This window comes from Barbus barbus, assembly GCF_936440315.1.
Source record: "Barbus barbus genome assembly, chromosome: 35".
Taxonomy (NCBI): domain Eukaryota; kingdom Metazoa; phylum Chordata; class Actinopteri; order Cypriniformes; family Cyprinidae; genus Barbus; species Barbus barbus.
Window position 1 is genome coordinate 8,643,190 of NC_136763.1, and position 13,874 is coordinate 8,657,063.

The 13,874-nt window shown below is 36.3% G+C and overlaps 1 protein-coding gene across 1 annotated transcript in view; it reads right to left on the reverse strand.

Moving 5' to 3' along the window:
- LOC306854834 (egl nine homolog 1-like) overlaps positions 1-10,342 on the reverse strand; it is a 36,964-nt gene extending 26,622 nt beyond the window's left edge. Inside the window, exon 1 of the mRNA XM_079393080.1 lies at positions 9,416-10,342. Coding sequence (XP_079249206.1) covers positions 9,416-10,099 — 684 coding nt within the window. The 5' untranslated portion in view covers positions 10,100-10,342. The remainder of the gene's footprint in view (positions 1-9,415) is intronic.
- Between the last annotated feature and the right edge of the window lie 3,532 nt (positions 10,343-13,874).

The window sequence follows — 13,874 nt, forward strand, 5'->3', positions numbered from 1 at the left end:
ATGGCGATTTAACCCTAAATTGTAATTGTTGCATTTTTTGAGTTTATTGAAATTAACCAAGGTTCAGTGGATGATCCCGAACACTTTGGAATGCAGTTAAAGGATTTATAAGGAATAACTCAATTTCATATGCCTCTTTTCTTCAGAAAAACCGACACAAAAAGATAGATGAACTGTAATCACAGCTCCAGAATCTGACTAGAGATAATCAGCGTTGTTTCTCAGATAATCCACTCAGTAAAATCATGGTGGTTAGGTCCGAACTCAATTCATTACTGAGATCCAAGGCAGAATTCCTGATTCAAAGATCCAGGCAGAATGATTATTTTCAAGGGAGTTGACCAAGCCACCTTTTAGCCCTAAGATTACGCAACAGTGTTAAATTTGCTAATATCTGAGCAGTGAAATCCCAATCTGGGCTCATTATGACAGACCCAAAAGACATTAATATCGCCTTTCACTCTTTTTACTCTAACCTCTATACTACTTCTGCTTATAGTGACCCTGACTCTTTTGCATCTTTTCTGTCCAACCTTGATTTACCTAGGCTATCAGATTCAGATTCTGAATACCTGGCAGAACCGATCTCTCTTCAATTCGATCTACAAGCAAGGGGAAATCCCCAGGCATAGATGGCATTCCAATCGAATTGTAGACTACTTTTTGGTCGGATTTAGGCCCCCTCATTTTAGATATGATACATTTTTCAGTTACTCAAGGCTCATTTCACCCATCTATTAATATAGCTGTTATTTCTCTCTTGTTAAAAAAAGATAAAGATCCGACTTCCTGTTCTAGTTACCGGACACTTTCTTTGATAGGGACTGATGTTAAATTATATGCTAAAGTACTATCTCGTCATCTAGAGAAATTTATGAATAGGCTAGTTCATCATGACCAAACAGAATTCATTAAATCTCGCTCAGCTTTGGATAACTTGCGCAGGTTATATCATATTATTAATTCAAAGAATAGTTTGTCCTCCCCTTGCGTAGTATTATCTCTAGATGCGATGAAAGCTTTCGATCAGCTAGAATGGAACTATTTATGGGCGGTTCTACAGCATCTGTGTCTGGGATCGAGTTTCATAAATATGATAAAAGTTCTGTTTGCCAATCCAGCAGCCACTGTTCTCACAGGTGCTGTTCGCTCTAACCCATTCTTTATACATCGAGGTACTCGTCAGGGTTGCCCGCTCTCTCCTCTGTTATTTGCCCTATCCTTGACCCTTAGCTCAAGCGGTCCAACAATCTGAAACTATTTCTCCCATAAATATACGGAATACTCATCATCATATTTCTTTGTTTGCTGATGATATATTATTGTTTTTGGAGAAGCCGTCAGATTCTATTCCTCATGTGTTGAATTTATTTGACCATTTTGGATCTCTCTCAGGGTTTAAAATTAATTGGAGTAAGTCATGTTTACTTCCCCTCAATTCTAAAATTGATTCCATGTCCCTTTCTATATCTATTCCATTGGTTCAAAACTTTAAGTACTTGGGGATAGATGTTTTTCCTTCCCTGCAGGAAATCGTCTCAAAAAACTATAATGGTATTCTAGCCAAAGTATCCTCAGATTTGGAAAATTGGTCTGGTCTTCCTACTTCTTTTCAGGCCTGTATATCGGTGATTAAAATTAATGTTCTCCCACTTATTAATTTCTTTTCTTCCATGATTCCTCTCCCTCCACCGGTTGGCTACTGGAACAAACTAGATGCATGTGTTTCACGGTATATATGGGATGGGAAACGTCCTCGTATTAAACTGACTACCTTACAACGATGCAGATTACATGGAGGTCTTTCTTTGCCTAATTTTAGACTGTATGCTCAAGAGTTTTTTGAGAAATTGAGAGCAATTGAGGAATCTATCGTTTATCCGTATAAATTGAAGCATCTTGTTTTTTCGGGAGTAAAAAACAAGATGCTTCAAATGCACGTTTTTGCATTTTTTTTGGGAGTGCCCCTCTCTCTCACCTTTTTGGACTCAGCTCTCACAGGACCTATCACATTTGTTGGGTACTGCGATATGTTTGACTCTGCACCATTTCTTCATGAATGACTTTTGGGACTTCACCTTATCCCTCCAACAAAGATCTTTACTGTTAGCTGCTCTCACAGCAGCAAATAAATTGCTGGTCAACCGTTGGAATCCTCCTCACACAATGGACAGAAGAACCTGAACTGTGTATTTGTTGGACATTATCTCGATGGAACTCTCTACTTCTCGTATACATGGATCTAACGTGGAATCTGTAAATTCATGGCATTCAGCTTTTAATGTTGCGTCTTCTTTTCTAAAATCTTTGTCAAAATTATTTTGTTATTTGTTTATCTATTCATATTAATTAATGTGTTTATTATTATTATTTATTTTATTTTATTGATTTACTTTTTGAGTCTACCAAGGGGTGGGATGGGTTGGGGTGGGTTTTAAATTTGTACAGCTGCTTTTTGTTTTGTACTATTGTTCCACAAAATAAAACTTAATAAACAGTTGTTAACAAAAAAAAAGAAATACTATACATCCTTCCCACTGAGGTGGAAATTTCCAAAAGGGAATGAACTGCTCTAATGAATACAGTCAAAAACAGCCCATTCTGATCCAGTGCCAGCATATCTCTGGTCACGTAATGTAAACATGACCACTTGGCAATTCATTGTGTATAGCGCCACACATTCTTCACCCTGACACCCAGAAAGTGGCCGAGCAGGTGGTGGTGGAGCCCCTGCGGGTCAACAATAGACAGAAACTATTTTCTGAATTAATTCATAAATGGGCAGTTTGCTTATATACAGAAATAATTATCTTTCGGCTAAAGCTGGAAATTAAACTTTTTCTGCAGGTTTTACAAAAGACAATTTAAGACTTTAAAGTAAAGACAATCTAAGGACAAAATTGAAGGGAACTCAATACATCAATATGTTCTCTAAAAGTAAATGTCTAGTAAGTAGAAAATGTGTTGGAAATATAACATTCAACAGATCTCCATTGTTCTTTTAATTCATTGTTTACAAGGAAAGCTTAACTAGAATATGGAAGTAACTTTTGCTTTTGACCACACTGCAAAAAAAGTCCTGTTCTTCCTCAGTCTTTTTGTTTTGTTTTACACTAAAGTTTCTTAAATAAAGATACACTGAGAAGTAAAATGACAAGATATGTTTTATAAGTAGTTTTATCATGATTAAAACCATAACAAATATCTGCCAATGTATCGGAATCAGGGTATCTTCCGTTCATTCGTTTTTTTATTTAATATTAAAAACAGAAAAATAAGAAAATGGTTCCTTTTTACATTTTTCAAAAAAACGAAAAAACAAACAAACAAGAATTAAGCTTGATTTTCCGTTTTTACATTCAGGGCTAGAAAATTAATAAACAGCTTGTATTTTTTTATCTCTGCATGTGGGCGGGAATAAAATGCCCCTTTCTGATGATTGATCAACCAAACATTAAACCATGCTGTCATTAGTTCCTGCTGTAACAGTTTATTGAAAATTTCATCACTTTCTCATCAAGACTAACAAATGGGTAACATTACCCCTAAAATATAACAATGAAAAAAAAATAAAAATAGAATAATAGACCATATACTACACTGATATGCAATAATTTCATATCTTTACATATCGATATCATTTAAACTTTATCTCTTGTCCAAAGCTCAATAAAACAGGCGATGTGCCAAAGATGTAGACTAGGGGGTAGCTGTGAGTGCAGATGTGAATACATTAATATTAAGCTATGATAAAATAATAATTTATAACTTTTTTAATCAATTATTTCTCGCGCAGGTTGCCGAAATTATGCCCATACAGAAGTAAGCTGTCTATAGGCTCTGCCCCTGTACGGGCTATTCGTTAGCCTTTGTTAGTCTGGTTGTTTTGATGAGAAAGTAATGAAATATAGTTGCAATAAACGCGTTAAGAATGCATACAACTGTAGCAGAAGGACTGTTTTCTGTTGCACAGAACTGCAGAAGAACTAATGATGGCACAGGTTAATGTTTGGTTGACCAATCAGCGGAAAGGGGCGGTTTATTCCCACCCACATGCAGAGATGGAATATTCAAGTCGTTAGTTCATTTTCTAGCCAGGAGTGTCGGAACATCAAGCATAATTCTTGTTTTTCAGTTTTTTTGAAAAATTGAAAAACAAAAAAGGAACTGTTTTCTTATTTTTCTGTTTTTAATATTAAATCAAAAAACCAATGAACGGAAGATACCATGATTGTATGGGCTCAGAAAAATTTGTTTTTAGCATACTCACATACTATTTTAGCATACTCATACTATTTGTGTGAAATTTCTCAGAAAACAAGCCTTTATCTTTTTTCATTTTGCATTTCAACTAAATATATATCTTGATTTAAGACTGTTTAGACAAAAGTACATTTGATGCCATGACTTTCTAAATTAATAAAATTATTATTAAATGACTCATTAGAAAAATAACTGGCTCATAAGAGTCATTTTTGGGAATCAAGCTTCACTGGTTATGCTGCATGTTTTTTTATTTACAAAAAAAAAACAGACCAAAAAAGTAATTTGTTTGGTTTCTATTGACAGTCTGATCATGTGCTAGTTGCACGTTTTTCTAAAAAATAAAAATAATAATTTGTTCGTGAATCGAACTACACTGATTGCACTGTATGTTATGTTTTTGTGTGAAAACAACTTCTGCCATTATTCAGTGGCAAATAGTCTTTTTATTGCACCAATACAGGCAAGAAATGCACATTCACAACATATGACACTGAAGATTCAGAGAAGGGCATTGCAGCTGAAAGACATGCAAGAAAATCTCAAATTTAAAATTTAAAAAAAGAAAAGAAAAGAAAAAAAAAGACCCACGGACACAAGGAACAAAATGACTTGCATTACAAAAATATTAATTAAAACATTAACAGGGTGTAAAATATGCAACTATATTTAGTTTATTTTTCTACATGAATCTTAAAAAATACAGGGTGATGTAGTGAACTTGCTAATTAAAATAACACTTTAGTATAGGGACCAATTCTCATTATTAACTAGTTGCTTATTAGCAGTCCTTTTATTAACATATTAGCTGTTTATTAATACTTATAAAGCACATATTCTGTGTGAACATATTCTACATCCCTAATCCTACCCAATACCTAAACTTAACAACTACGTTAATGACTATTAATAAGCAACAAATTAGGAGTTTGAGGCAGAAGTTGGTTTGTTAGCGAGAATTGAACCTTAAATAAAGTGTGACCCTAACTGTAAATTACTAACATGAGTGTAAGTAAATGGTGACAATGTTCATTTTGGGGTGAACTATCCTTTTAATTGGAATTATAATATTTAAATTCCATGCAATTTTAATGTACCAAAAATATCCATCAAAATCAATGAAACTACTCAAAAAAGCCACGTCCTGTTGTCTCACAATAAACATTATCTTTTGTTCCCGTTTCTCTACTCATCTCTGTCCTCACTGAAACCCAGATGTATATACTCTGCCTCTGATCCTCCAACATTTAACAGCCACAAAGCTCGTTTATAGTTTAATATCAATACAAAACATAAACATATGATCCGTTCATTGTGTTTTATGTAACAGACTCTTTCCCTCCGGCCGATTCAATGTCACATGCCTGCTGAGCATCCTGAATTGTGTAGCTGTACATCTGCGCCCATCACAATGACATTAAAAAATATGCAGTTACAGGAAGTGCCATCACCTCCCATCAAGCCTTCTGCTATTCACACTACAACATCCTGTGCACAGCATATGCTTTAAGTACTACACTATACAACATATTTTACCTAATGATATTTATCTTTAGCAATAGAAACATTTATGCTTAAAAATAAATGTTTTAAGTATTCATGTTTATCTTTAATAATACTGTAGTTTCTATTGACCGTATGATTATGGTGTACGTGACTGATCAGAAAACATGCCTGTGACGGCTTGCTGTAGCGAACAGGGAGTGAATCTTAAAAAAAAAAAGAACACATACTCCCCCAGGCACAGTCAGCCAGTGAAGTATGGGGGTCTTCGTTGTCGAATAAGAGACACTTTAAACTCTAATGAGCCAGAAGACCCGAAGACCTTCAAATCCAAATGATCTACCATAGTGCATGATCTAAAATGAGACATTCAACTTAATTTTACGTAACACATGCTTAAACGTTGAAAATGTCTTGTGTGCGTGTTTACAGTACGAGGGAAAGGTGATCATTTCCCAAAACCCTGAGAGGTTAGACGTTTGGACAAACATTGTGCATGCGTTGAGTACGCCTGATAGCAGCTGGTGGTCGCAGGCGTTTCCCTGACCTGGGGAAATATGAGAGCCATGCTGGTTGAGGATAACTCACAAAAGCACTATCACTAACATGGTCGGTGGCTCCACAGGAAGATCCTGTTTAAAAAAACGGTCAGACTGACATTATTTGTGGGTGTAGAATGTTCAAGAACAATTGAAACTGGGGGAGAGACCTGACGGTGCATAGATCTATGGTCTTTAATCTAGTTTCGTTTAGTCCAGAACTTGCATTGTAGGAGTTATTAGAGATGCAGTAAAGAAGGTCATGTGAGAAACGGAGAAAAGGCATGTTCAGGAAATATTCTATAGAGGCTGTTCCTTAAAACCCTCAATGACAAAAACAGTGCCAAACTTAAACTGTATCAGAGAAGAGTGAACATTCATGCTTTCATTTTTAATATAATGTCTGAATAATATTTCCTGAGATTCACTTTCTATTGAAAGACAGGTGCGGACATGTCTCTGCATCAAAGGTGAGGCATCTTCCCATGCAACACGTTCTCAATCCCAACTCGTCACATATTGAAGCTTGGTCAGGACCACTTGGCGTCGCTTTCTGACGCACAAGGTACCCCTTTAGCGTCATTTTTCGAAGTGCAGGGTCCTCCGTTGCCTTCAATAGATACCCTTAGCGTCAATATGCCGACGCAATACTGGGAATTTTATCGTCATGATTAAATTATATATTGGGTAATAACATTTCCATTATTGCATATAAATTGGGGTGTGATTTTTCAATGTAAACAGTCACAACAGTTTTATTTATATTACATTATTTACACATTTATGAGCACGTAACCCAAGCCCTGCCCCTAAACCATCCATTTGTCAATAAAACACAAGATATAACTACTAGGGATGCACGATATGAAACATTTTAACCGATACGATAACCGATAATTAAGTCCTTCTCATGGCCGATACCGATAAATTCATATTTTTATATTATAATTTTCATATAATCTGCAGTTTGTGCACCCAGGAGAATACAAAATTTAAGATTCACTGATTAAACTGATATTTTAGTAGCTCTGGCCTAACTATAGCAAACATCAGTCCTGACTCTTCAAATGTTTTTTATTTTTTGTGTAAGGCACCACAATACTTTGTAACAGAAATGGTTTAACAGAATTATGACAGAACTATGGTTTATCTGCAATTAACAACTCATTAACAACAAATTTATATTCAAATATTTCATGCATAAAGAAATGCATCTATTCAACGTTTTTAGTGCTCGAGGATGAGAGAGTTATATAGTCTTTAAGCAGTGTTGGGAGTAAGGCGTTACAAAAGTAATGCATTACAGTAACGTATTACTTTTTGCTGTAACGCAGTAGTGTAAGGCATTACTATTCAATATTCAGTAATATTTTACTCGGTACATGTTCAGTACCGCTTGCATTACAACACACTTTTAGCCCCCAATTATTATTATTTAAAATTTAATTTAAAGTCGGGCTCTCATATCGGTCGATAATTTATCAGTCTGATAAATATCATGCATCCCTAACAACTACCGTCATAATTTAATCAAAAAGTATTAATATTCGAAATCTTCAGAGGCAAAACGATTGATTTATGAGAGGAATGGACACGATCGCCATCTCCGTCCACCATAAAGCTCTTCCTGTGCAGTCTCTGTGCACGAATTAAAAAAATGCCGCCAGAATGCAGCCTTACATCAGAATCAGAATGAGATCAGAATCAGAATGAGCTTTATTGGCCAAGTATGTTTACACATACGAAGAATTTGTTGTAGTGACAGAAGCTCCACAGTGCAACAGAAAGACAGCAACAGGACAGGACACGGGTAATAAAGAATAATATACAAATAGGCAATGTACAAAACAGCAAAAACACAATATATAATATAGATAATTATGGAGTACAGGTCTGATATGTGCAAATTTGAAATGAAAAAAAAAAGTATGTGTGGTGAATAAATAATGTATAATAGAGTTGTGTATGCCTTCGTATGCCTTCAGAAGACTTGGAATGAAACACGACTTGTTTATAATGCTTTTATACAGCTTGTTTATGGTCAGTTTTTGCAATAAATACCTGTGACTGCACTTATATTTGCCTGTTACGCGTTTTATATTGTTCAGTAGGTTTAGGGTAGGGGTGGGCTTAGGCGCTTCAGTGAAAGTATAATTTTTTATAAAATGATTTCTATTTTTTACAAATGCATGCAAACCATTAAATTAACACAAACAACTGAAAACAACAGAGGACCCTGCAAGTCGAAAAATGACGCTAAAGGGGTATCTTGAGCGTCAAAAAGCGACGGCAAGTGGTCCTGACCAAGCTTCAATATGTGACGAGTTGGGAGTGAGAACGCGTTGTCCCATAAACTGACACAGATATGAGTTTAAACCTAACCTATCCGAGATGTGTTCATTTAACTGGCCCTTTCACCTGTTTCCCCCAACCATACGTTCCCATGCCTGTTGCCCAATGATTTTTCCATTCCTGTTCCACAAGATTATGGGATAAGAAAATAATTTCATAGCCACTGCACTCACAAAAAGCAGTTACTATCAGATTAAATATTTCAGAGATCAGTATAAGCTGTTTTCCCTATGAAATCACCATGAATTTCTAGGCCTTTAAAATTCTGACATATATAGGTCTCCCTTTCCTAGATAATGTTTTTATAAATGAAAGGTGCATTTAGTACGATTAAGCTACCTCTTACTCGTCTCACAAGTACTAGTAGTTCTGGACTCGATTCTGACGTTTGTTGACTAACTACTGCTAATTCACAACAAAAACCTTACTTTTTGTATTGTTGCTTTTCATGTCATCCTACACATATTTGTAAGATGTGAAGTTTACATGTTATTTGTGCAGCTGGTTACCTGCAGCGCATGCGTGGGTGGTCATGTGACATCAACATGGCGGTGCCCATGAGGGGGAGACCCGCATGAAACTTTTCAATGTGGGATGGTATCAGTAGGCATATTAATACTGATAATGAAAGCTCTACCTGATTGGTCAGTGATATTTATCAAAATCGCTCATTTGTTTATGCATACAACTTTTTAAATGAGCACAAAGCAACTGAGAGCACCAGCCATAACTGTCCTCTAAATGTCAGTTGTACTTACTTTAGTTCTTCCATTGATCCTGTAGTTGCCCAGTTTCCCGTTACAGTGTCGGATCAGATCATCCATGCGGCTCATGAGAAACGCTACCCTCTCACAGCTGGGCTCCTTCCCCTCCACCCAGGTGATCTTATCCCCCCGAATGTCCTTAGACGAGTCGCTCCTCTGACTGACCAGCTGTCCGTCGGTAAAGCCGCCGGTCAGGTAAAGCGCCCGCACGTCCTCCAGAATACTCAGCCCAAACTCCTCGCCTAAGAAGTTGTCGATCACACAGATGCCGTGCTTGTTCATGCAGGGCACGATATAGTCCGTGGCCAGCTTCTGAGGAGGCGAGCGCGTCTGTCCGTTGGGTTTCACACCGTCTGCGCTCGGTTTGGTTTCAGAGTACGTGGCAGACTTGATAAAATCTGTCATTCTTTCGCCGGTAGAGTTACTCTGAGAAGTCTCGGACGGTTCTGAGCTGTTGTGCTGTACGGGGCTGCGCTCTTCAGCCGGCGGCTGCTGCTGCTTGTCGGCCTCCTTGCACACCCGCTTGTGCTTCTTCCAGTCCTGTCTCTGGTGCTCTTTGCTGCAGTAGAACGAGCTGCGACACCTTCCGCACTTCATGAGGTTCTCCATTTTCCCGCACAGCTCGCAGTACTGGCGCTCTCGCTCCAGACGCTCGCTCTCCCTTGAGTTTCCCTCCATGTTTCAGCGCTCTGTCACAGTATCAGCCTGCAACTTTGCCACAAGTATCCACTTGCGGAATTGAAAGAAAGGCTGCCCCTGAGCCTCCACTGCAGTTTTCATTCCAGTTGACGGAGGGCAACGTGACGATCTCACATTCCCGAGGCATCTATGTTTTGACACTTGGGAAGTCTCAACGCGAGCTGAGTGTGATGACGGAAGCGCATGGCGCCGGCCGATCCTTTTCTCCAGCGATCAGCGCACGTCAACCACGTGCGCATGCGCACTAGATGCAGGCTAGACAGAGAGAGGGCATGATTCACATGTGCTTCTCACAACTTTGCGTGGGCGGAGTGAAAATGAATACAAATAATAATAATGACAATATAGATCGCCCAAAAAACCCGTAATAGGCAGAAATACTGCATATGTGTATTATGAAAAAAACAAAAAAAAACAAAAACAAACACACAATGAATAAAAAAAAAAACAAATGAATAATAATAAAAAAACCCCACAAATGAATAAACAACAATTCCAAAATACATAGTAGCAAGGTCAAGAAGTAAACAAACTATGTATTATTGTATTATGGGCAGAATTAGCTGCAGAGTAGTAAGAAAATAAAACTACAAGCGAGCAAATTGTTTATTTTATTAATATATGATGCATGTATAAATACATTATTTAAATGAATATAAAATAAAAAGATAAATATAAATTATTTATATAATGTTTTATATATAATAGATACATTTGCTGTAGCAAATTTCATACATAAAGGCAGTTCAAAGTGTTTTTCATGAAGAAAAATAATAGCATGCAAGTCTACTTTTAAATCATTTAATAACATAAAAATGAATTTAAGTTTCATGTAAAAATTAAATTTGAAAAAAAGAAAGGAAAACTACCAGAACTACTGTATTACATTTTTCAATCTTTCTGAAACTGTCGTGTAGTGGTTATATGGTTTCTATCAAATATAAACTCTACAGTGAATCTCTAAATATTATAATCACTCTGTGTTTTTTTACTCATTGATGTCATATCATAAAGCAAAGTCCAAACAATCTTGTTTTGTATCCCAATCATGTAGCATAAGTATGCAGAGCTATTTCCATTACCCAATTAATCTTGTTCTTATGGGAGCAATAAAGATTAGCTTTGCACTGTAAAAGATAAAGCTGAAATGATAATCTGCTTCCTCGGTGCCATGTTAATTATTTTTATAAAATGTTTTCATCCTTCAGATCTTGGATTGGTTTATACAGACCATTTCATTATGTGCACAAAAGTTTTGTTTTTGATTTTATGTAGCAGTTACACAGTTACATAAAGCATATGCCAAAATATGCTGATTATGTAATGGGAAACTTGCGAATGGTATGATGACAGTTCGCTTACCTCAATTACAGGAGGAAAAACACTTTGTAGTGTCGTCACACTTTTATGTGGAGCATTTGGATGATGCTCAAGTCTTTTATGTTTGAGAATCTCTTGTCCTTGCTAGGTTTGGGGGTGAAGTGATGGCCATGACTTTGTCTGTCTAGTTTTGGCATGGTTGGTGTTTGGAGTACAATTTATCACAGAGGGCTTTGTTGGCCTAACTGGCCCTCCGAGCTCTGATACGCACACAGGACATGTTTATTTACAGTCTCAGTGTGCGTGTTTGTGTTTATCTGTCTCTGTGTCTGGGTAGTTACACAGACTGCATCTCAGACCCTGGATACTTCAGTAATACAGAGCTCAGGGTGGGCCCACATCCAGGACTGGTCCTCATCGCTGTCCCTATGGAGGGCTATCCCAAGCCTGAGGCCATTGCCCCCTCCTTCCTCTCTCTTGCTGTACCTCAGAAGGACAGGGTAAGAGAGAGCAGAACACTGACTATGTGTTCATCTGCAGTCTTGCTGCAGGAAAAAAAAGCAGCATTTTTTGCTATCATAATTGCATACAGTATAACTGTGCCAAAACATAAATGCACAATAACTTGTGCCTGTTTACAGCAGTATACATGATGCGTGACAGCATATTATAAAACAGAGGATTTATGCTTTAATTTCTTTATTTTATTCTCATCCTTACAACTAAATCAACTGATTACTATTTTCCAGTACTGTTAAAAAAATTGGGGTCCGTAAGACAAAACCAAACAAACGAACAAACAAAAAAAAGTTTTTATTTACATAATATATGTACAGTATGAGTGCTGTATATATTTATTATGTATATATAAATTCACACACATACAGTATATATTTTGAAAATATTTACATGCATTTACATGTGTGTGTATTTATATAATAAATATACACAGTACACAAACATATATTATGTAAACAAAAACTTTTATTTTGAATGCGATTAATCGCAATTAATCATTTGACAGCACTAAAACAAACCTGTACATTTGAACAAAAAATTATATTTCAAATAAATGATAAATAACTTTGTTCCATCAATAAATCCTGGAAAAAAAATTATCATGATTTCCACAAAAATATTAAGCAGCACAGCTGCTTTTAAAATTGAAATGAGTAATTATAAATGTTTATTGAACACTGAATCAGCATATTAGAATGCTAACTTTTAAACAGTATTAGTGTATATTTGTGTGTTTTTGAAATAAACTGAAATTTCACCAAGATAGCATTTAAAAGTATAATAATTCCAGGCCTCCAAAATATTCTCCAGCTTTTGTTGAAGAGCTCACAAACCTGTTATCAATGATTTTCTCAGAGTTTGACTGTTTTGCTATTGCAGGGGATTTTAATATTCACATAGATCATGCAGAAATCAAAACTACAAAATAAATTATAACTGTTTTAAACACTTTTGACCTGAGTCAGCATGTGCATGGACCCACACACAATCGTGGACACACTCTAGATTTACTCATCAGTAGAGGTCTAAACATTTCATCCATTGTTATTAAGGATGTTAGATGTTTTGTTTCCAGTCAAGACTTGGAGAAACTTGTTCATGCCTTTATCACCAGCAGGGTGGATTAGTGTAATGGTCTCCTCACCGGCCTTCCCAAGAAGACCATTAGACAGCTGCAGTTCATCCAGAATGCTGCTGCCAGGATTCTGACTAGAACCAGTAAATCAGAGCATATCAAACCAGTCCTCAGGTCCTTACACTGGCTTCCAGTTGATTTTAAAGTACTTTTACTCATTTATAAGTCACTCAATGGCCCAGGACCTAAATACATTACAGATATGCTCACTGAATATAAACCTAACAGACCACTCAGATCATGAGGATCGAGTCAGTTAGAAATTCCAAGGGTTCACACAAAACAAGAGGAGTCCGCTTTAAGCTATTATGTCGCCCACAGTTGGAAACAGCTTCCAGAAGAGATCAGATGTGCTAAAACATTAGCCACATTTAAAACAATTCAAAACTCATCTGTTTAGCTGTGCATTTGTTGAATGAGCACTGTGCTACATCCAAACTGACTGCACTGCATTTTGTATAATCATTTTCTATTCTTAACTGTTTTAAATTCATTTTAAATCAATTTCTATATAATTTTCAAATTCCTTGTTTTTATCATTTTTAATTCCTTGTTTTTATTGCTGTGATTATTTTTAATGACGATTTCACTTTCTTTTATGTAAAGCACTTTGAATTACCACTGTGTATGAAATGTGCTATATAAATAAACTTGCCTTACATCAGTGCTTTATAGTTGCAAAATATTAGTATGTTTCATTATTCGTTTCATAATTCAATCTACTATTTTTTTAGCAGCCATGATTTAATTTTCTCTTGTGTAAAGTCATGCAAAAGCAGT